The 23599-nt window shown below is 47.1% G+C and overlaps 1 protein-coding gene across 4 annotated transcripts in view; it reads right to left on the reverse strand.

The window, feature by feature from the left end:
• Window positions 1-995: 995 nt before the first annotated feature.
• Window positions 996-23599, reverse strand: part of S6kII (Ribosomal protein S6 kinase II) — a 1295804-nt gene continuing 1273200 nt past the window's right edge. For all 4 annotated transcript variants that reach the window (XM_076174453.1, XM_076174454.1, XM_076174452.1 and 1 more), the window contains exons 15-16: window positions 7372-7532; window positions 996-6762 (exon numbers count right to left, since the gene is read on the reverse strand). In XM_076174453.1, the coding sequence (XP_076030568.1) occupies window positions 6657-6762; window positions 7372-7532 (267 nt within the window). In that variant the 3' untranslated portion in view covers window positions 996-6656. The remainder of the gene's footprint in view (window positions 6763-7371; window positions 7533-23599) is intronic.

A 23599-nucleotide genomic window follows, 5' to 3' on the forward strand; every position in this document is an offset into this window, starting at 1 on the left:
ACTTGTCCCACATGGAGAGAGTCCTTCCCAGGACACTGGGACGTACATAGGAGGAACCTGGGACCAAGACCTTGTGCGAAGTAACCACCCAAACTTGGGGGTCTGGTTGAGTTTTGCCTTCCCGTCTATGGAGCCCTTACCTGTAGTCTGAGTGGTCTCCAACTTATATCCGTAGGAGGCCTCGTGACCCTCTACCTGTGGGTAAGATGGTGTTCCAATCGGAGCAAGTCACCACAATGTCCTCCAAAAACCATTAAGGGGTTAACCCATGGATTTTCAGGAAAATCGTCAGGTCTCCAATCTAGCCCAAACTTGTCCCACATGGAGAGAGTCCTTCCCAGGACACTGGGACGTACATAGGAGGAACCTGGGACCAAGACCTTGTGCGAAGTAACCACCCAAACTTGGGGGTCTGGTTGAGTATTGCCTTCCCGTCTATGGAGCCCTTACCTGTAGTCTGAGTGGTCTCCAACTTATATCCGTAGGAGGCCTCGTGACCCTCTACCTGTGGGTAAGATGGTGTTCCAATCGGAGCAAGTCACCACAATGACCTCCAAAAACCATTAAGGGGTTAACCCATGGATTTTCAGGAAAATCGTCAGGTCTCCAATCTAGCCCAAACTTGTCCCACATGGAGAGAGTCCTTCCCAGGACACTGGGACGTACATAGGAGGAACCTGGGACCAAGACCTACTGCGAAGTAACCACCCAAACTTGGGGGTCTGGTGGAGTTTTGCCTTCCCGTCTATGGAGCCCTTACCTGTAGTCTGAGTGGTCTCCAACTTATATCCGTAGGAGGCCTCGTGACCCTCTACCTGTGGGTAAGATGGTGTTCCAATCGGAGCAAGTCACCACAATGACCTGGAAAACTTGTCCCAGAGAGAGTCGTTGCAAAAGTGACAATGAAAAATATACAAACAAAATAAGGAATAAGAATGTAGATGTGGCAATATTATTTTGAAATACATTGATGGGGAATGAAATAAAAAATCAGCTTTAGGAAACTTGCCTTTTTTATTAGAACTTAAACTTCAACATTCATTAAATAGCAACAATCTGTTCACCATTACATTGTTTTCTAGTATCTTTACAATAATTATAGTCATTATTATCATTTCAATTCAAGTTTATTATCATATTCCTGACAGTAGATATACATTATGCCGTTGCCTTCTATAAAATATATCATCACATCGCCTTTGTATGCAGGACGCCCCCAGTTTTGTGGACTTCTGAAGAGGGGATGCGGGTTGCCACTTTTCCAACACCGACGCATACTGTACAGATTCTTGTTTTGTTTGCCACCAAAGCGTCTCTTGATGATGATGGGCGTGAATGGCCCCACCCCCCAAACAATACAAAGCAATTCACAAAGCCTCTCCTGAGGCTGAAGGGCGTGCGTCACCTCTCTCCCCCCAACGCACAAGAAAACAAAGCAATTTCTGGTCCGGGGGCTTATCACCCCCATCAACTGAAGAAAAGCATCTGGTGGCAGACTTCACAGAATCTTCGTAGTATGCCGCCATGTTCGAAAGGGGATGGCTCGTTGGGCTTTTGGGAAATGGAGAAAAGAGTGAGAGGATCTGGGAAGCAGGAACAGAAGGGGCAAGGGCTGTGGGGGGCGAGGGGCAAGGGGCAAGAGCTGTGGGGGGCGAGGGGCAAAGGGCAAGAGCTGTGGGGGGCGAGGGGCAATGGGCAAGAGCTGTGGGGGGCGAGGGGCAACTGTTATCATGAAGAATGCCTTGTTGGACAGGTACTGGCCTTCGGCCTGCCCCGTTCCGCCACGTCACCTGGGAACCTGAACTTCCGGAATGACCCTAAGGGAACGTTTCTTTATGTTGGGAAGTGAGCGAAAGGCCCTTTCCGGGTACGTTCCACTCTGGGGGGGAGGCGAGCCAGTGGTAACATCGTCAGACACACGTTAAATGACTCGATTGCACTGTGTGGGTTCTTGGCGGACTAGGCACGATGGAAAAAAAAAATCATTATTTTTCTGTTAACACCTTTTGCTATTCACAACTGTTGAAGTCGCGCCTCCGACTTTATATTCTTATTTAACCTTTCTTATATACTACATTACCAGTTTGGACTGCACCTAACTGTTGATTATGAATCTGTGAAGGATGGCACCAAGGCCTGGCAAGAAGACGTGTAGTCACCTCCCCCGTCTCTTCGAACACCTTCAACAGTCCCTGGGTTGGCTGACCATCCGGAGACACGAGCACGCAGTCCGGCATTACAAGAGGCAAAGAACAAAATACAATAATAAAATAGGTCAAATCGCATCTTTTATCATTCATCACTGGAAATACATGACATGCTATTTTGTACTGCGGGGGCAAAACCGTAGCACGCACGCACGCACGCACACGCACGCACACACGCAAACACCTACACAAACGCATCTTTGAATAATATCCTTCCGAAACCCGTGCCATCTGGGTTGTGACTTCAACACCAAGAAGTAGACGAAGAACAAGACGAAGGTCTAAGAATAGGAAGAGACGAGGCTCAACATAGTTCTAGGACTGAGTGAAAATGCATTCTTTGACAGTATTCCATAAGAACTCTGGAATACGCAGGGGAGGGGGAGTCCGACCCTCCCGATTATGGCAACGCCTTCACCTCCACGGCAGCACCCTTAAAATAAACATGACCCCAACCTTCTTCATAATAGTAGTGTGTGTGTGTGTGTGTGTGTGTGTGTGTGTGTGTGTGTGTGTGTGTGTGTGTGTGTGTGTGTGTGTGTGCGTGTGTGTGTGTGTTTCCCTTCGCATCAACAATGCTATTATGCCGTGTACAAACTTCCATTCTAGGCTTTCTTCAAAGTCTGCATATTCCTGTAGTGGCTAGCGTTTAATAATAAGCACCTCGAGCAAGCCTTGCTTTCAGCCACTCTCTCTGCAGTGGTCTCAGACACTTCTATCACCGCAACTTGGTAGACGACCCCGACCCTCTCTGTAACCATCCTCACCGATCAGGAAGCACCCAAATTAATCAGAAAACATCACCTCCACGCACATGTCTCCACTCATCGCGTCTCTTGTCTCTATCTCGCCCTCAAACACTACCAGGAGTCCACGGTCTATACAATTAAGTGACCTCAGGTTAGGAACCACGCTTTGCTAAGCGTCAAGAGTATCAGCAAAGTACTAAGAACGTCTAGTGCCTTGAGTTCCTAGATTTGGAAAGTGGGGGATCCTTCAAGTACCACACACCCCCTGTTAGCGTCCCACCCACCCTCCTCATCCTCCATTAGAGTAAGAAAATTCAATTCGAGAGAAAATCCATATTTAAACTGTATGTTCCGTCGAACGTGGCAGCATCCACGTACAACCGTTCTTTGGACACAAACATCATGAAGTTGTCTCTGACCAGTTTGTTGTGGTTCAACGCAGCTGAAGACGCAGGAGGAGGCCGAGAATTGTCCGCAAACAGCTGCCTCTTAAGAGACTGAGAGACCTTGGTGACCTCTCGCTTCCTCTGCCTTCATTGAGATGAGCAGGTATCTCCCTCTGTAGACGAAGACTACATCTTCCCCCGTGAGGAAAAAGGCAGATTCCCTTCAAGGGGATGAACCGCATCGAAAGCCCTCGGCGATCACCCTCTGGTCCCGTCCACAGGGAAGGCGAAGACTTCCACAGCTACGCCGAGAAATAATTGGGACGATGATTTGGAAAAAGACAATCCACAGGTGAAAGAGACAGGTGCAGGAGGAGGTGGAACGGGGGGAGGGAGGAAGAGGATGAGGCGGAGAAAGACGAGGAAGAAGAGGAAGAGGAGAGTGAGGAGGAAGCGGAGGAGAAAGAGGAGAAGTCGGAGAAAGACGAAGAGGAGGAGAATGAGGAGGAAGAAGCGGAGGAGAAAGAGGAGGGAGAGTAGGGTTTGGTAAGGGGTAAGAGGAACAGAAGTCGGAGATGAGGAGAAAGACGAGGAGGAAGAGGAGGAAGCGGAGGCGAAAAAGGAGGGGGAGTAAGGTTTGAGAAGGAGGAAGAGGAGTAGAAGTCGGAGATGAGGAGAGAGACGAGGAAGAAGAGGGAGAAGAAGAGGAAGGAAAGAGAGAAGAACTGGGGGAAGGAATGTGGAGAAGGGCGGGGCTCAGAGGGTGAGAACTCGCCTCTCCCTGTTGGTGCTGATCCAAGATAGGTCGAGACGGGGAATGAGTCCATCAGAGGTTATAATCAACTAACAAATACACGGAAGGGAAGAGGAGGAGGAGGAGGAGGAGGAGGAGCAGAAGGAGGAGGAGGAAGAGGAGGTCAAATACTGCAGAGGGTTATGACCTGTCCGCGCGATCAAGCACCGGGAGTTACTCGATGTTGAGAACAATCGTTACGGTAAAGACGTGATGGTTGTCATGGTTACTCGTACTGAGGAGTATGACGGCCGGATAGTACGTGGAGTGTGGGACGGGGTGGGGCTGTGATTACAGAGACAGCACACCACAAACTCAGACTGTGACACCTGGAGTCCGGGACGACTGAGACGGAATCTCTGGGGGGAACCGGGGCTGAAGAAAGAAGAGGGTGACATGTTTGAGGCTGAGGGAAAGAAAGAAATCGTGACACTATGAATGAATCTAAGGACTGAGGCTGAGTTGCGTGAGGCGGAGATAGAGGTTCATACTGACATGGTATGGCACGGTAACCGAGGCTGGTGGGCAGAGGGGGTGGGGGTCATGTCAGAGAGCAAATTCAAAATGACTTCCAGGACACAGCAATTCATAAGATAGGCGACTGTTCGACATATTACCTACATCACCATCCCAGGCGAGTTAGAGCGTCGGTACTCGCGGCGAAGGTCGAGATGACCACAGTTCGAACCCTACCGCCATCGAGTTGGACCAAGGGCACGTTCCATTAAATTCCACGCTGCAAAGTCACCTGTAAGGGGCACGGTCCCAGCCTCCTGAAAGGGGGACTTGGCAACGTTAGAATCATCTCCACTGCCGACTAAGCGTCACGTTCGGGACCCAGCCTTCCTCCCGATGTTGAGTGACGCACGAAAGCGTCATGTGACGTAATGTGACGTGTCGCGAAAGCTCCTAGAGTGTTTGAAGGTCGCGCTTGCTCTTTTCTTCCTCTCCCTCCCCCGTCCTCCATCTCCCGATGCAGCTACTGTTCAACATGTTCCACGGACCCACACTAATGCACCAAACTTGTTCAGAACTTGTACTCAACCACCCCGGGCTTACGAGCTTGTTATGTAACCATGTGCATCCCTCCCGCCCCCTAGGAAAAAAAAAGGACAAACTAATAAAAAAAATATGTGCTTGTCAACCACTGCACACCAGTAATAAACCAGTTCATATTCACATAATAATAATAATAATAACGATGATAATACACGGGCGAAATAACAAGTTACTACATCTGCGATGACACATGTGTTTGACGCTTGTCGCAGCTGTAGGTGTTGTCATTATTGAACGTCGTGGGGGGAGGGGGGAGGGGGGAGGAAGAAGTGGATGTGGTGGTGGTGGGGAGATGTAGCGCGAACCCGGTTTGCTCACCAGTGTCGGGCTACTCTCCCGCTGATCAGGGTACGTGCCGGGTACTTCTCCTCCAACCCCACTCTCTCTCTTTCTCTCTCTCTCTCTCTCTCTCTCTTTAAGATTGGTTCAACTGACACTTGGCACCAATCAGCGAGACTCCAAGGTCTTGTGTCGGACCAGTGTGTCAGGTGGAGTCTTCTCTTATGCCTACTGGAGTGGAGTGAGGAGTAACGGGTGGTGTGCAATTTAAACAGAGAGGAAGAGAGCTGAAGAGAGAAGGAGAGTGGAAGGGAGAAGAGGAAGAGAGAGGAAGAGAGAGGAAGAGAGAAGGAGAGTGGGAGAAGAGAGAGAGTGGAAGAGAAGAAGAGAGGAAGATAGTGGAAGGGAGAAGATGAGAGGAAGAGAGTGTAAGGGATAAGAGGAGAGGAAGAGAGCGGAAGGGAGAAGAGGGGGGAAGAGAGGAAGAGAGTGGAGGGGAGAAGAGGAGAGGAAGAGAGTGGAAGGGATAAGAGGAGAGGAAGAGTGGAAGGGATAAGAAGAGAGGAGAGAAAAGGGGGAAGGGGAAGAAGAAAGATGAGTGATAGAGGAAGGAGGGAACGGAGAGGGGGGAAGAGAAATGCGGGTAAAAGTGGAGGAAGATGAACAGGAGGAGGAGGAGGAGGAGAAGGATGAGGAGGATAGCAAGGGGAAAGAGGGAAGAGGAGGAGGAAGAGGAGCAGGAGGAGGAGGAGGAGGAGGAGGAGGCGGTGGAGAGGCTGACTTAGGACGCGGTGGATGTGGTCCTACGCCTTCGTCTGGAGAAACGGCGATGCTTGATGGAATTTTGGTTTTGACTCTGCGTCCTGAGGAAGAGGTGTTGGTGCTGCGAGGACGATTGGCGACGGGCCTTGGTTCCCCCGCCGCCGCCAGTGCTGCTCAAACTCTTGGTCCGTTGGCAACCCCCCCGCTCGGGAGGAGCGGATGCGGGGAGCGAGGATACGGAGGAGCAGGACATGTAGGCCGCACTCGAAGTCGTGGACTCTCTGGCCTGGTTGTCCGTAGCGACGACGACGACGTGGGATGGCGGCGTGGCTGCGGTGGTTGAGGAGGAGGAGGAGATGGGGGGCAGCGACACGGAGGAAGGAGGAGGAGAAGACGAAGAGGAGGGCGGAGGGGCCGAATGTCAGACTTCGGTCGAGGACTTCGGTCGGGACTTTCCGCGGCGTCGGGCAAGGGCGGACTCGGCCACGGGGCCCAGGTTGGGGGCGCGCGGCGAGTGGTTGATGGCCCTGCAAGGAGAAACAAAAGAAAAGTCAGTCTTTGTCACGTGACCGGGGGGAGGGGTGTGTGCAAATATATACGTGGAGGAAGGAGGGAGAAGATTGCTGTGTCTAGTGTTAAACATATTTCAAGCCTATTTCATTTAAGGCGTTTCAAAACTTTATCTTATTTTCGTCATAACTCTTAGTTGTAGCCAAGACATTTTATTCAGTTAAGGGGGAATCCTCCTCCAAAGCAAAAGGGTTAATTTACCAGATGAAACGTATATGTTCGACCATTCAATGGATGTGATTGGTGGGCCATTTAGTGGGGTGGAATAAACCAAGGACTAATCTCGGACCTTTCCACACCACATCCAGGCAATCACTTGCATAGGAATGGGACAGGAGGCGGAGCTTATTAGCCAAGTTCATTTCAACGGGGATAGTTCGTGATAATCACAATATATATGTACTCAACAAATAATATACATGAGACAGATCACACCGTCCCGTACATTATAATTCATTTATTCTATTTATTCTATTTGTTTATTTTTACATTAAGGCTAGACTTGAACTCAAAAGTAGCTTCTGCCCGACAAAGAACTTATCTTACGATAACAGAAAGTGGCTCACCTGTACGTGGCTGAAATGGCTCCCTTGACGAGGGACGCTTCTTGCAGCAGGAGCCGGAGGTTGGGCAGCGCCTCACGGTGGACGAGCCAAGGGTGACTCACGACCTGAGCCGCCGTGAGCCGCTGGTTCGGGTCGACGTACAACATCCGAGTCACAAGGTCCTGCAAGAGCCAAAGATGACGTAATCAGTCGAGGCCGAAATAAGAACAGGAGACTGCAAGACCATAAGGCCTACACCAGGCAGTTCCGTGCCCGTTACCACCTGTTATTTTCATCCTGCAAAAGCCAAAGATGACGTTATCAGTCGTGGCCGAAATAAGAACAGAAGAACATAAGAACGGAGGAGGCTGCGAGACCATAAGGCCTACACCAGGCAGTTCCATGACCGTTACGACCTGTTATTTCCATCCCTAAAGTTATATCATGTTCTCTTAAAACAACCAATTGTTTCGGCGATCACTATGCAAGCGGCCTTGCTGTGGATGTGCTGTGTCTTGCGACACTGCTTCTGACCCAGGGCAGTGGACAAGGTGCAGGGATGACCCGTCATCTAGGAGGTGCTAAGATGGGAGGGAGGGTGGAGGGATGTGGAGTGTTTTCAGGGATGGAATGGGTTGGAATGATTTTATGCCTTTTCCTTTTTGGCTACCACCCTAGTAAGGGGGAAAAAGCCTTGGTATATGTATGTATGTATGTACTACGTATGAGAATAACCGAGTCAATACGCTTTCGTTCTTTCCCTTTATCATCTCCAGTCAAAGACTCTGAAATTCGTCTCTCGATGACACGTTTCCGACTACGACTTCGAAGTTTAAGAAGGCGTGACAGTGAACCTCGAACTGGTAGGATCTTCTTATCGTTCTTTCAGAAGTGGTCCTCTGTGGCTTGATTTGTTTTTGTTTTTGTTTTGGCGGGATGATACAGGTATGACCCGTCATCCACGAGGAGCTAAGATGAGAGGGAGGAGAGGGTGGAGGATGGGAGTGGAATAGGTGGGAGTGGAATGTGAGTTGGTATGTGCATTTTGACTTGGCTACCTCGATTATAAGGGGGAAAAAGCCTTTGGAATATTGACATTTATTTATTTATTTTTATTTTTTACTGCCTTTTACCCATTCATGAAAAACGTAAAAATGGAGGAGACTCCAAGAGACCATAAGGCCTATACTAGGCCTTATGTCCCTTACCATCTATCACCCCTATCCATAAATCTATCTCATCTCTTAAAACAACTAACTGTTTCAGCGCTCACTACGTGGTTACTAAATCTACTCCATTCCTTAACCACCCTGTTAGTAAACCAGTTCTTGCCTATTTCCTTCTTAAACCTAAAGGCGAGACGAGAGGCAACACCAGAGACTCAATTGCGGCAGACACTAGTAGCTGTCGGGTATCGAACTGTTGCTTTCCTGCTTACGAGGTGAACTCGAAGCCCGATCGTGCTACAGCGGTTGTCAAGTCAGTAAAAGAGGAACAAATATATCGATCCTCTTGACGGTCCTCTCCAACAACCTTTCCTCTAAGGAGCCTTGATACGATGGGCAAAAATGTGGGGGCCTGTCGAACCGTGCTGTGTTCTCTGTGTCTGAGTGTGTGTGTGTGTGTCTTTATTTCTCTTTCTCTCTCTCTCTCTCTCTCTCTCTCTCTCTCTCTCTCTCTCTCTCTCTCTCTCTCTCTCTCTCTCTCTCTATCTGTGTGTGTGTGTGTGTGTGTGTGTGTGTGTGTGTGTGTGTGTGTGTGTGTGTGTGTGTGTGTGTGTGTGTGTGTGTGTTTCTCTTTATCTGTGTGTGTGTGTGTGTGTCTTTCTCTTTATCTGTGTGTGTGTGTGTGTGTGTGTGTGTGTGTGTGTGTGTGTGTGTGTGTGTGTGTGTGTGTGTGTGTGTGTACGCGCGCGTGAAAAGCGAGAGACAGAAAGAGATTGAGAGAGAATCAGTTTTTGGAATCAATGTACACAAACAAAAGTCATGGTCTTTTTTTATTTTTGTTTTTTAGATCCATCCATATCGACCAACAATGTGGACAGGGGCCGAGGTTATTCATCACGATTTATAAGCGGTCCACGGGTCAGTCATTCACCTAAGAAAAAAAAATAAAAACACGAAGACAGCATGGCTATTCAACCAGAATGAGAAAGAAGAGGAAGTAGAAAAAGGGAGGGAGGAGATGGAGCGAGAGAGAGAGAGAGAGAGAGAGAGAGAGAGAGAGAGAGAGAGAGAGAGAGAGAGAGAGAGAGAGAGAGAGAGAGAGAGAGAAAGTGATAAAGGGAAAGTGGGACGAGAAAGGAGGAGGAAGCGGAGGAGGAAGAGGTGGGGGAGGGGGAGAAAAAATGAGAAGAAAAAATAGAAAATTAAGAAGAAGAAAGATAAAGGTGCAAAAGAGGGGAATGAAGTAGGAAAAAGAAAGGTGGTGATGGTGGTGGAGGGGTGGAAGGGTGGAGAGGTGGAAGGGTGGAGGGGTGGAAGGGTGGAGAGGTGGAAGACATAGGAGGCAGACGGTTGGTTACTCTTCGACCAAGAGGAAAGAAACGAGCCCGGTGCGGTCAGCCGTCGAGGGGGAGGAGGAGGAAGAGGAGGAGGAGGAGGAGGAGGAGGAGGAGGAGGAGGAGGAGGAGGAAGAGGAGGAGGAGGAGGAGGAGGACCAAACAACAAAATGTGATGTCAATCCCAGCGGAAGAGAACTCCACCCTTCCCCCCCTCCACCACCCAAATCCACAAAACCTCTCACCATCCTCCACCAACACTGCACGGCGCTGTCTCCAACATCAGCACTGCGGAGATCTAAATCTCCAACATCTGCACACACAGGACACTAACCCTTCTCCAACATCAGCACTACATAATTCCTTCAATCTCCATAAAGGGGTTATCACACCGGGCTAATTTTCCTTCGACATTCTACCTCCAACCTCCAATCGAATAACTAGAATAGGACTTCGTTTACAGATATCTAGAATTCCCTAAGAACATTTCAACATTATGTCTAACATTCATATAGGTTTACAACATCTTAGTTCGTCAATCAGCTTTGCTATACTATATGACGGAGAGATAATTTGATATTTGGAGATTTGAAAATTCGAAAATTGTAACCGAAGTCGTTTTTCACTCGAACGAACTCTCAACAGTCGAAGCTGGTGAAGCTCGTGGATGAAGCCCAGTGTGATGACCCTTTAAGCCTTAAGCCCGCCAGAAGGTTTAGGACGAAGATGACGCTCTGGGGTTCACGTAACTGAGGAGAAGGACACTGTCCCGGCTCATACCATGCAGTTCCATTTGTCTCTGGGCTACGACCTCAGCTCTGAAGGGGTCGAAAGGTCGTATTATCTCACGATGCAATGACTGGACTCTTCGTCAGTCCTCAAAAGGAAATAACCCTTTCTACTCCCTCTCTCCCTAAGTCCCTTCTTCCCTTCATCCCTCCCTCACTCCATTCTGCCCTCCCTCACTCCTTCTTGTGCTCACCCCCTACCTCCCTCCTTCTCTTCCTTACTCCCTCCCTCCCTTCCTCCTCCTCTTCGTCTCTTCATCCCTCCCTCACTCCATTCAGCCCTCACTCCCTTCCTCCCTCTTGTGCTTACTCCCTACCTCCCTCCTTTCCTTCGTCCCTTCCTCACTCCCTCATTCCTCTTCGTCCCTCACTCCCTCACCTCCGGTGCTACGCGTTGCACATTCACAAGTGCTCACCCCTCCCTCCCTTTCTTACTCCCTCCCTCCCTCGTTCTCTTCGTCCGTCCCTCCCTCCTTCTCTTTGTCCTTCCCTCCCTCCCTTCGTCCGTCCCTCCCTTCCTCACTCCCTCACTCTCTCCCTCGTTCTCTTCGTCCCTCCCTCCTTCTCTTTGTCCTTCCCTCCCTCCCTTCGTCCCTCTCTACTTCCCTCCCTCGTTCTCTTCGTCCTTCCCTCCCTCCCTCCCTTCGTCCGTCCCTCCCTTCCTTACTCCCTCACTCCCTCCCTCGTTCTCTTCGTCCCTCCCTCCTTCTCTTTGTCCTTCCCTCCCTCCCTTCGTCCCTCCCTCCCTCCAGTGCTACGCGTTGCACCGTCACTAGTGTTCACACAAAGCAACAAATTCCTCCCGCGTCGCCGGGGCCACTCCTCCAACAAAAGCTTTCATATTTCAAATACAAACTTGCCTCGCCTCCAACACAAATACCTTTCCTCTTGCCTCCATTGCCCCCCCTCTTTCCCTCCCCCTTCGATTTTTTTTTTTTTTTTTTGGGGGGGGGCGACCATGGCATCTAATCTTGCCTTTGGCAGGCAACTCTATTCAGCCGAAACACCCTATGCAGGGAAAGGCTTAAACACGTCTCGTTTAGCCCTCTCAACGTATAGTATACATTAGTATATTGTATAAATTGTGTTATATATATATATATATATATATATATATATTTTATATATATATTTTTATACATATATTATATATATATATATATATATATATATATATATATATATATATATCATTACGTATATGTGATAGTACATATTCTATCTACTTTTTTTTTTTTTTTTTAATACAGTTGAAGGAAACCCTCTTCCGTAGTCAAAGAATTAGAATAATTTCTAAGGAAAGAGTCTTCATCTGCCCTTCCTCCAAGAGCATAAAGGTGTTAACACGAGACTCGATACCTTCCTTTAGGTTCGCGAAGTCGCAGTTCGCAGCCTCAATTTCAGGGCCATTCCAAGAACACCACAGAGTTTCTGCAGTCTACTTCGCGTCAGCCTTTCCAACAACTTCGAGTCTCCAGAGGCACAGGAGGTTCTGCAACCCGATGACCAGCAGCCTTTGGGAAACAGTGATGGCCAGCAGCCTTTGGGAAATAGTTTTCGAGGACGTTTGCTGTAAGGCACGTTCAGCAATTCGTTCTTAAACGTAATTCGTTCTTACACCTTCCTCAGGTCCGTTCCTGAGTAAATACTCTCATTCGTTCGGTAGCTTTCCGAGCTCGACTTCAGGGACGTTCCGTGTAAAGATGTTTCTGTAAATAGTTTCGCGCGTTCTTAAACATAATTCGTTCTTACACCTTCCTCAGGTCCGTTCCTGAGTAAATACTCTCATTCGTTCGGTAGCTTTCCGAGCTCGACTTCAGGGACGTTCCGTGTAAAGATGTTTCTGTAAATAGTTTCGCGTCCTTCCAAAAACAGATTCCTGGCTCGTTCCGTGTAAAAGAGATTCTGCGCTTTCGTTCGTCACCTTCTAAATTGCCTTCAGGACCGTTACGTAAAAGAAGATTTTGTAATCCATTGAGTAGTTTTCTGAGGTAAATTCCAAGATGTTACATGTGACACGGGTTCAGCAATTACAGAATATAGTTTAGGACCATTATATATATATATATATATATATATATGCAAAGAAATCACAAAAAACACGTGATAAACTATTTTCCAGAAACCACTATGAAATGAAAAATACGATTACCGATCGTTTTCGTCTAGTATTTAAGTTGTCTTGAAGATGTCTTAAATAGACGTATTTTTCATTTCCTAGAGATTTCTGGAAGAAAAAAAAAAAAAAAAAAAAAAAAAAAAAAAAAAAAAAAAGGCTGCAGGACCTTTGCGTGTACATCATTCTTCCACATAACACAGATTTCAGGTCTGTTTCGTGTAACCAATGCTTTAATCTGTCTCGTGCTAAGGAGATTCTGAAGTCCCATTCTCTGTATTGCATATTCTGTAATTGTACACGTAACAAAAATACTATCTAATTTCCTGTAACGATGTCCTGTAGTCTGTCCCTCGTTACAATAAATCTGCATCATTAAAAAGAAAATGTTCATCTTCTATTATCCTTTCGTTTTTTTTGTCCTCCTTTACTAACTCTGCAATATTCGTCCTATGAATTTCAAGAAGAGCTCTCTGTTGTTGAAAAAAACTGCCTGTAATGTAAATTCCGCCCTAGCGTACGTAACCCATTTAATATTCCGTTCCGTATAACAAGTTTCTCGTTTCAGATTACTTTGTCCACCACGTGACAGTTCCGTCACATACCGTCTCCATTCCGTCACGGACGGTTTCCGTTCCGTCACGCACCGTCTCCATTCCGTGACGGGCAGTTTCCGTTCCGTCACGTACCGTCTCCGTTATGTTACATACGTCTACGTTCCGTCACGTACCGTCTCCGTTCCGTCACGTACCGTCTCCGTTCCGTCACGTACCGTCTCCGTTCCGTCACGTACCGTCTACGTTCCGTCACATACTGTCTCCGTTACGTCACGTACCGTCTCCATTCCGTTATGACGTACCGTCCGGTCCGTCACGCACCGTCTCCGTTCCTTCACGCACCGTCTCCCTTCCGTCACATACCGTCTCCGTTCCGTCACGTGCCGTCTCCTTCCCGTTACACACCGTCTCCTTCCCGTTACACACCGTCTCCGTTCCGTTACACACCGTCTCCGTTCCGTCATGACGAACCGTCTGGTCCGGACAGCGGCTTTGATGGACCGACGAGGATCTGCGTCGGGCGGCGACTTGATGAATTGTGTAAATTGACCTTTATGCTCAGAGTAGAAAGGGGTAAAAGCAAATGGATGTATAGTCCACTCCATAACCAAATAAACTCAACTCGCCCGATATTGGCCAAAAATGTCACCTCCACTGTGAGGTCAATGAGGTCAGGGTTCATTACTTTCCGTCCCGCTGTCACCCCATCGACTGAATGAACGCGCGTGGCTTTTGGACAACGAAATAGACCAAGAATGGTTGTCTATTCCACCAGACCGGTGGATTGAATGAAGAGACTCTGTTCCATCAACTCACGTTTGACCCGGTTCCGTTCCATCCACTTCTGCTCCACCCCGTTCCGCGGCGTTCCGTAACGTCTGTCTACATTGTTCCGGTTCCCAGAGGCTACAGCGGCGCGGCGTTCCGCCCCGTTCCATTCCGTCGCAAGTCTTGCTATATCCTTCAGTTCCGAGAAGACACGACGCACAGACCTGTTCCGTTCCAGCCACCTTTGACATTCAGGTGAACACGAGCACCGCGTCCTCACACGCCCTCCTCCTCCTCCTCCTCCTCCTCCTCCTCTCCTTGCTCCTCTCCTCCACCAACATCTCCTCCTCTCCTTTCTCCTATTCTTCCCCTCTCTCTCCTCCATCACCACCTCCTCCTCTCCTTTCTCCTATTCTTCCCCTCTCTCTTCTCCTCTTTCTTCTCCTCCATCACCACCACCACCTCCTTCTCCTCTCCTTTTCCCTGTTTTTCCCCTCTCTCTTCTCCTCCTCCTTCTCCTCTTTCTTCTCCTCCATCACCACCACCACCTCTTTCTCCTCTCCTTTCTCCTGTTCTTCCCCTCTCCCTTCTCCTCCTCCTCCTTCTCCTCTTTCTTCTCCACCACTATCTCCTCTCCTTTCTTCTATTCTTCCCCTCTCTCTCCTCCTCCTTCCCCTCCTCTTTCTTCTCCACCTCCTCTTTTGTTCATCCTTCTCATCCTCCTTTCTTTTCCTCCTCCATCTCTTTTTTGTCATCCTTTCCACTTCCTTCTCTTCCACCTTCCTCCTTCTCTTTCTTCTCCCCACCTCCTCCTTCCCTCTTCCTTCTCCATCTCCACCTCCTTTCCTCTTCCTTCGATTATAACTAATACACTCCATTACTCCAAACCAGCCCGCATCTACTCCGACTCAGATACATGTTCTTCTCCTGCTCATCCCACACGACCTGTCACTCCGAAGCATCTTCAGATCCTCATCGCTACGAGCACGTACATACTCTACGGCAAGGGTTCTCAAACTTTTTTTTTTCAACCCCTTTTATGATCGAAAATAAACCGAAGACCCCGTCACATAGCTGGATGACATACAAGAGGAACATACGCGAACACAAAATAACAATTAACAATAAGAATACAATGACAGAAATGATGAATACATAAAGATAATAGAAATGAGTCTTTTTATTTATAACCAATGGTTCATGATACACATACTCCTCCCGGCAGCTGGTTGTACCATTCCGGAGGTAGACACTCCACCAGTATTGCCAGATGGCTCTCAAGGACCACCTGGACAAAGTGCCACGGACCACCTGAGGGCCGGCGGACCCTAATTTGAGACCCCAAGTTCTACGGATCGGATTCCCACAGCAGACGATCCTATTAAGGTCACTAAGCTGAAAGCGTAAAGGATATCTCGGTTGCCCTTCAGCCTACAAATTCGATAATTCAATATCATACTTGGGGCAGGAACTGACCGTGCAAAACGAAGCCCGTATGGCAACTATGATCGCTTCAGGCTTTATCGAAATCTGAGTGGGACAGGTACAAACAGGCGATCGTTGAAGAGTACGAAACGGAGAGAGAGAGAGAGAGAGAGAGAGAGAGAGAGAGAGAGAGAGAGAGAGAGAATATGTCCGTGTGTGAGAGACTGTAAGAGATGGACGTCAAAATATGAGGCCGAATTCGCAAAAGAAGAGAGAGAGAGAGAGAGAGAGAGAGAGAGAGAGAGAGAGAGAGAGAGAGAGAGAGAGAGAGAGAGAGAAAGAGGAGGGGGGTTGGATCCTCAACATGGTGGAATGACTCCACTAGCAAGGCCCCGGATGGGACAGGACGAAACGTCCGGAAGATCCCGGCAGGACATTTAGCGACGGTCAGAAGTGTCCGGGTATCTATGGGCAGAATAACACCCCCCCCCCCCAAAAAAAAAGCACTCTTGGGTTGCAAGTCAGATAAAAGTACCCTATAGGCCTACTTCGGTGTCTTGAAATAGAGTCGGAGGGAGGAACGGAGGGAGGGAGGAAGGGAGGGAGGGAGGGAGAGAGAAGGAAGAGAAGGAGGAAGGAAGGAGGGAAGGAAGGAGGGAAGGAAGGAAGGGATGGAGGAACAGAGGGAGAAAGGGTGGTAAGTACCCCCATCACACTGGGCAAATTATAGCCAGAGTTACACGACCAAGACTTGAATCACTAACTACAGTCAAGTCCTCCAACTGTTACTACACTCGTGTCTAACAGTGGCATTTCGTCCCCATTACATGAAATGGAGGAGGTGGAAGAAGAAAGAAGAGAAAAGAAGACTGAAAAGAAGAACACGAAGAAGAAGAAGAAGAAGAAGAAGAAGAAGAAGAAGAAGAAGAAGAAGAAGAAGAAGAAGAAGAAGAAGAAGAAGAAGAAGAAGAAGAAGAAGAAGAAGAAGAAGAAGAAGAAGAAGAAGACGAAGAAGAAGAAGAAGAAGAAGAAGAAGAAGAAGAAGAAGAAGAAGAAGAAGGGCATTTATATGCGGAGTACGGGGGGAAAGAGAGGATATGTACCATTTACTGAAGCTCTATGAAGGGGACGAGAGGGAAATTACGAGGAAGATGTTTCAGTTAACCTCCGAGTGTTGGTATGGAGGTAATGAGTACAGGAGTAAGCGGTGTATTATAAAAAGGGGAGTGCGGTGACAGATAAGATGTGAAAAGGAATGAAGGGAGGAGGAAGAGGAGGTAGAGGAGGAGGAGGTGGAGGAAAACACGAGGAAGTGAAGGAAGAGGAAGAAGAGGAAGAGGAAGAGGAATAGGTAGAGTAGGAACAGAATCATGAGGAGGAGGAAAGTATCGGTGGGAAAGGACAAAGTCGAAGAAGCAGAGGAAGAGAAAGAAAAAGTGAAACAGGAAGAGAATGTGGAGGAGGAGGAAGAGGAAAAGGAAGTGGAAGAGGAAGTGGAATATGTGGACGGTGACGACAAGGACAACGAGGAGGAGGAGGAGGAGGAGGAGGAGGAGGAAGGGGAAAGAAATGAGTGGTTAAGAAGGTAAAGGGAATCAGGTAGATGAGGGAGAGAATAGGGAAATGAAATGATAAGAGAGAGAGGAGGATGTGGGGGGGGAGAGAGAGGCTGGGGGAGGAGTGCGAGGGGGGGGTAATACAACGCAACGGTTCTTAAGGTCAGAGGGCAGCAAGGTATCCCCCCCCAGACTCCCTTCCTTTCCCCCCACGCCCCCTCCAGCTTACCCCCACTACCCGTCCTGCGCAGAGCCATCTCCCATCCCCCCCCTCCCGACATCCACTTCCCATTCTCCCCCCATCCTCGACCCCCCCCACTTCCCATTCCCCCCCCCCACACACACACACTTCCCATCCCAGTTATCTCTCCCCTTCTTTGGCTCGAGTTCTACGGGGAAGACCATCCCGTCCACTTGTTGTTACTCATTCGTATATATTTTTTTTTTGTCCAAAGCCGTGCGATTCCAATCGGTTCAAGACACCCTCCACCTCTCTCCCCTCCCTCCCCCTACTCCACAAAAGTTCATTCTGACGCCACACGATTCTATTCACAAGAAGGGTCGACCATCAAAAGGAAGGATTTGCATTTGGCGCGCGACTGCATCTCTCCATTTACTAATGAAGAACCAGCTGGCAAAGCCATCTGGTTGCTGCGTTTCCCTTCCCCCACGACTTTGCCACCTGTCCACAGTGGTTTTCGAAACTGGGGTCCGCGGGGCCTTAAAGGATCTCAAAACTTCACTACAGGACCCACAAAGCAAAGACTAGTGTTAGATAGTGGACGTCATGTAACTTTATTTAGTGTTCAAGTGTTCTTGAGAAAGGTAAGGAACAGCAAAACATAGACATAGGACACTTAAGAAAAACAGGTTAAGAACCCCTGAATTAAACCATCTGTATACAGCGTACCAGCTGGCTGCCCCTACATTAAGTCATATATTTGGTATCTTGTCTACATTTCGGGGTGGGGGAGGGGAGGGTCAAATGTCGAGAAGATATTTCAACCCCGAGATTGAATTTTTATCTTAATATCGAGAAGATACTTTACTCCTGAAACAGAAACACCTTTTTTTTCTCATTCCTAAGATATGAAGACGAATGATCTTTTAGTCTTCCCTATAGTCTTCATTCAGTTGAGGACTCTGAGACTGGTTTCCTAAGACTACAAGCCCCTGCTCAATACAACGCACTATCGAATACACAACCTAACAACACAAAACCACCTGTTGCATGTACCACCTGGACACTGACCGCAGAGCCAAACCACCTGTGTGCAGCGCCATCTGCTGACCACATCGCCATCTGTCAGACTAGGGTGACAACTATGCCATCTGAGTGCCAGATATCATATGGCAGATGGTGGAGGGGATGGGGGGCGGCACACTAAGCACTTCTCGATAGCATGCTACTTGCTTTTGCTACTTCGGTGAAGATTTTTTGTTTTTCGAATTTCCAAATGTCAAATTACTTTTTGCGTCGTAGAGGGCGAAGCTGAATGACGAACTAAGAGAAGTTAAACCTAAAATACGAATGTTAGACACATTGTCTAGATATTCTTACGAAAGTCTAGAGCATTGTAACCGAAGTCGTTTCTACTCAAACGAAGTAGCAAAAGCAAGTAGCAAGAGCAAGTAGCATGCTAGCCTAGAGTGCCGCCACCTTTACGATGCCCTTTACAAGCTGCGTCAAGCGATTTAAAGCAGATGGGAGGGGATGGGGGTGGAGTGGGAGGTGACCTCGATAACATTAACCCGCCTTCAACATCCACAATTTAACATTCAAAATTATTTTAACATATTTAACATTTTTTTCAGCTCGCTTACTGGCCGAACGGGTGACAGCGTCACTACTTGCAACGGAGGTTCGAGGTGATGACGGTTCGAACCCAGCCACAGGCGAGTTGAACGCTACAAAATTATCTGTAAGGGGCACCGTCCTAGCCTCCTGAGAGGGGGGTTTCGCGACGTTAAACCTAATATATATATATATATATGTATATATGTATATATATATATATATATATATATGTGTGTAAAAACATACGTGTGTGTGTGTGTGTTTGTAAATGGAGTAAGAAACATAGGAGTCTTAGTCCGATTTTATTCCTGACTAGTTTCGCAGGTATGCTTTTTAATTTCCTTTGAAGAAGCACACCTGCGAAACTAGTCAGGAATAAACTCAGACTAAGACTCCTGTGTTTCCTACTCCACTTACGTCAACCTGTCAGAATGTCTCAACATATATATATATATATATATATATATATATATATATACATATACATATATGTATATATATTACATACACACATATATTCTAAGAAAAGGATACAAAATATACATATATAAAACAATTTTACAAGATCGTATGTCAAACACACAGACAAGAACCAACCGTTGGCTGTCTATTGTGTCCTTCCTGTTGGAGCAGCGGCCACGTGAAAAACCAGAGGATCCATTTTGGTGACTTTAGCCGAGTGGACACGGGTTCGTATTCAGTCAACAAAAAGGTATCTTGGCCCTTGGGCCCGGACGAACAGGAGAAAAAAAAAATCTAAAACCCTTGTTTTGCGTTGTATGCTCCCTTTTTTTTTTTTTTTTTTTTTTTAACATGGGTACAAAAGCGGCCGATCAAGGGAACAAACACAAAAGAAACAGCCAATAAACAAATAGATTAAAAAAATAATAATAATATGTACAATAAAATAATAAGATAATTTTTTTAACAACAGATATCAAAGGTCGATAAAGGTCAGAAAACAGAACAAAAGACCCAAAAAAAAAAAGGTCAAACACTAAGAATCTATTCCAGCTGGGACATACAGTTTCATTTTGTTTCATTTCTGAAACATGAACATTCATATCAAAAGTCCCTCTTCGCGCTACTTTCATCAATGTCGTTAACCCATTTTCAATATGTTGAAGGAATTCCTCGACACCAAATCCCAACAGAGTGGGGTTGAGCTGGGAGTGTGTGTGTGTGTGTGTGTGTGTGTGTGTGTGTGTGTGTGTGTGTGTGTGTGTGTGTGTGTGTGTGTGTGTGCGCGCGCGCGTTTGTGTGCTGGGTGGTCTGCATTTAGCTAAACGCGGTCACCTAACATTATCCAAAGATATGTTTTGGGTGTCATGAGGCCAAAGGGTTTTATATATATATATATATATATATATATATATATATATATATATATATATATATATATATATATATATTTGGGGGTGGAGGCGCTTCTACAGTAAGCATACAGAACACAGATGCCCTATAGACAAAGACGACTGAGGAACAATAGGTCTGTCCCACAGGTATTGATCAGTGTTTGAAATATACCGCAATATATATATATATATATATATATATATATATATATATATATATATATATATATATACATAAATAAAAATTCTATCAGATCTAGTTCCTGTCGACACTATTTCACACTTTCCTCTTTTAATATATAACCACGGGATAAAAGATACCGATGCATTTATATTAATATCAATTAATCAGTTTCAGTATCAAAAATAGAAGTGAAATATCTGTGGCGATCTAAAGGTCACCGAGCTGTAGCTAAAGCCGTGTCTAGGTTCTACGCAGCTCACGACCGATCTACATACCGAGAGATTTTTTCCCCCTTATCAGGGAGGTAGCCAAATCAGAGGCACGTGCCTATTCCCACCACCTTCATTCCCCTCCACTACCACCCCCTCCACCAATGCAGGGTCATAAAATAGCAAGCAGCATAACATAAATCAGGTCTACACGTAACACTACCACCTATGAGCGTTAATAAGCAGTGTTACCAGTAATCCGGTTACCATAGGTGATTTGATCCCTTGGTAATTATCTGTGCAATACTCAACCACAACCCGAACATGTACGCACTATTGTTGGTCTTTACACGAGTCAGGGAGTTCGAACAAGCAACATCAGTGCTACCACCAGACGGACTGGCTAAAATGTTCATCACTTGTTCGAAAACCGAACCCTCTTGTTCGAAAACCGAAACATCTTGCTCGAAAACTGAAACATCTTGTTCGAAAACTGAAATGATATGAACAATCCACTCGTCGACCCTGAGGAAATTTACGCTTTTCCTTTGCAAGCGAAACTTGGGCTTTAAGAGAAACTTTGCCAAAACGATGAATGAAGCTGCTTCTGCATCCACATGTTTGAGGAACGGGTTTCTCTCAAAAGAATTCTTAAAAATTTCGAGACTTAAGGAGAGCTTAACGTGGTTGGAAAAAGTTGTGTGAGAATTCCCAAGTATCTGCACAATATTTTTAGGACATCACGAGCCAAAAGCTGTCCTGAAAAACTGGGCGACCTTTTAAGGTCTAACCAAGCAGTGGGGGCATATTTATCTTTTATTACTATATTTCTTATCTATTTATTATTTTATTTATGTTTTTATCTTTTAACAGGAGCAAGGCGTCTCTGAAACTGAGCCACGCGATCAAGACAAATGAAACCCCAATAGGTCTCCATAGTATTACAGCTTGGCATTCATTTTGAATTATAGGTTGTCTTTCTGATCAGAGTAAAACATGTCGCAAAATTTAGGCATCACGTTACTCAAAAAAGGACAATTAGACTTTTCTATTCTTGGGGGGGAAGAAATGCATCATTCAATACTACACAGGACTCATTCCATTTACTCCAAGGCTTCCCATATTCCAGAATAACATAAACTTAGACACAAGGGAGCGTGGCCAGTGGGCGTCCTAGGGGGGCTGAAATTAGGCCCCCTAGAAGCCCCGCGGGGCTGTGGCGGCGGCGGCAACGCCTCCTCATTTCCGCCCTCCGGTCTCCAATATTCATGGCACGATTGGGAACGACTCGGGTTTCATTCCGGCTCGGGACGGAACGACAAATGAACGCTCTTCCAGTCAGGTCCCCTGACACCAGGATCGCAGGGCAGTGTCGGTCCTGGTGGTGGTGGTACAGGTGGTGGTGGTAGTGGAAATGGTCGTGGAAATGGTAGTAGTGGTGGTAGTGAAAGTAGTGGTGGTGGTACAGGTGGTGGTGGTAGTGGAAATGGTAGTGGAAATGGTAGTAGTGGTGGTAGTGGTAGTAGTGAAAGTAGTGTTGGTGGTAGTAGTTGTGGTGGTGGTAGTGGTGTTAGTGGCAGTAGTGTTGGTAGTAGTTGTGGTGGTAGTGTTGGTGGTGGTAGGTGGTGGTGGAAATGATAGTAGTGGTGGTGGTAGTGACAGTGATAATGGTAGTGGCAGCAGTGGTGGTGTGATAGTAGTACAGTTAGTATTGGTTGTGGTGGTAGTGATGGAGAAAGTGGTGGTGGCAATGGTGGTCTCTGTGGTGGTGTTGGAGTTGGTGATGGGTGAGGTTTGAGTATTCCGTGTACTTCGGCCTGGGGAACAGTTCAGCATAAAGAAGACAAAACTGGGTGGAGTTTGTTTACGGGTTAAAGGGAGGTTCAGTGGTTAAGGGGACAAAGAGAGATGCACGTTAGGTGGAGTAGGTATATGGGTGGGACACAAGATGACGTCACACCCAGAATCTTGGCAACACTGGCGAAATCTCTCTCTCTCTCTCTCTCACACACACACACACACACACACACACGCCCAGGGCTGAAATAACTTCAGTATCACTGCGCTACGGGTCGTTACTCAAAATCTCGTGGGCGGGGAGTTGGGTGTGTGTGTGTGTGCGTGTAAGGTCACAGTATTACCCATAGATCGGTCATACGACCTCTGAGCTCTCATCCAGGAGGTTAATAAATGTCGATCACGAGTCCAACACGTGATTCAAAACCATGGTGAATGGTGAATCACACACACGTGCTCGCGCACACACACACACACACACACACACACACACACACACACGTTTCCTTGGTATTCCATCTTGCTTTTTTATTGAATTATTTATCTAAAGCCCCTAAGGACTCACATATACGACCATCAAACGGATTTGATGTACCCATACAACTCGAAGGGGTGCCACATAGGTATGGGCTCCTTACCTCCCTCTCCCCCGTTTTCTGTATGTATTTACTTCATTCAACCAACTGTAACACACAAGATGTCTATATTCATAACCCAAATAGTATTTTCCCGTTTTCTGTGGTCCTGCAAGATGAAGATGACCGTTTTCTAAACCCGTCAACCCCCTCACTTCCATCATGAGGTGCAGCCCCAAGGGGCTGACACTCCGTCCTCGAAATAGGCCTAAGACCTCTCTCTATCAACTTCAACTGTGTTTCATCTTTCCATACACGGAGAGCAGCCAGAGCTGGGCGCGTTCCTCAGTGTCCTTAATGACACACAAACTATAAGTCAGGACATCGAGGAACGCACCTAGGAACGCACCGAGGAACGCGCCCATTTCTGGAAACAGCCACATACAGACAACACATAAAACAGTCCATAGTCATAGATTTATCTGTGACTATACCTTAGGATCGTTGTCACCCGCTGAGGGGCAGCGGGTTTTTCCACTAAGTGAAACTTGTGGCGAGATGTCTCATCAGCTATGCTCGTGGAGCGCCGTCTCTTTGCCTCCGTTCATCAAACTTGGATTT

The sequence above is a fragment of the Oratosquilla oratoria genome, chromosome 36 (genome assembly GCF_046742065.1).
Source record: "Oratosquilla oratoria isolate Oo_2021 chromosome 36, ASM4674206v1, whole genome shotgun sequence".
In the NCBI taxonomy this organism is placed as follows: domain Eukaryota; kingdom Metazoa; phylum Arthropoda; class Malacostraca; order Stomatopoda; family Squillidae; genus Oratosquilla; species Oratosquilla oratoria.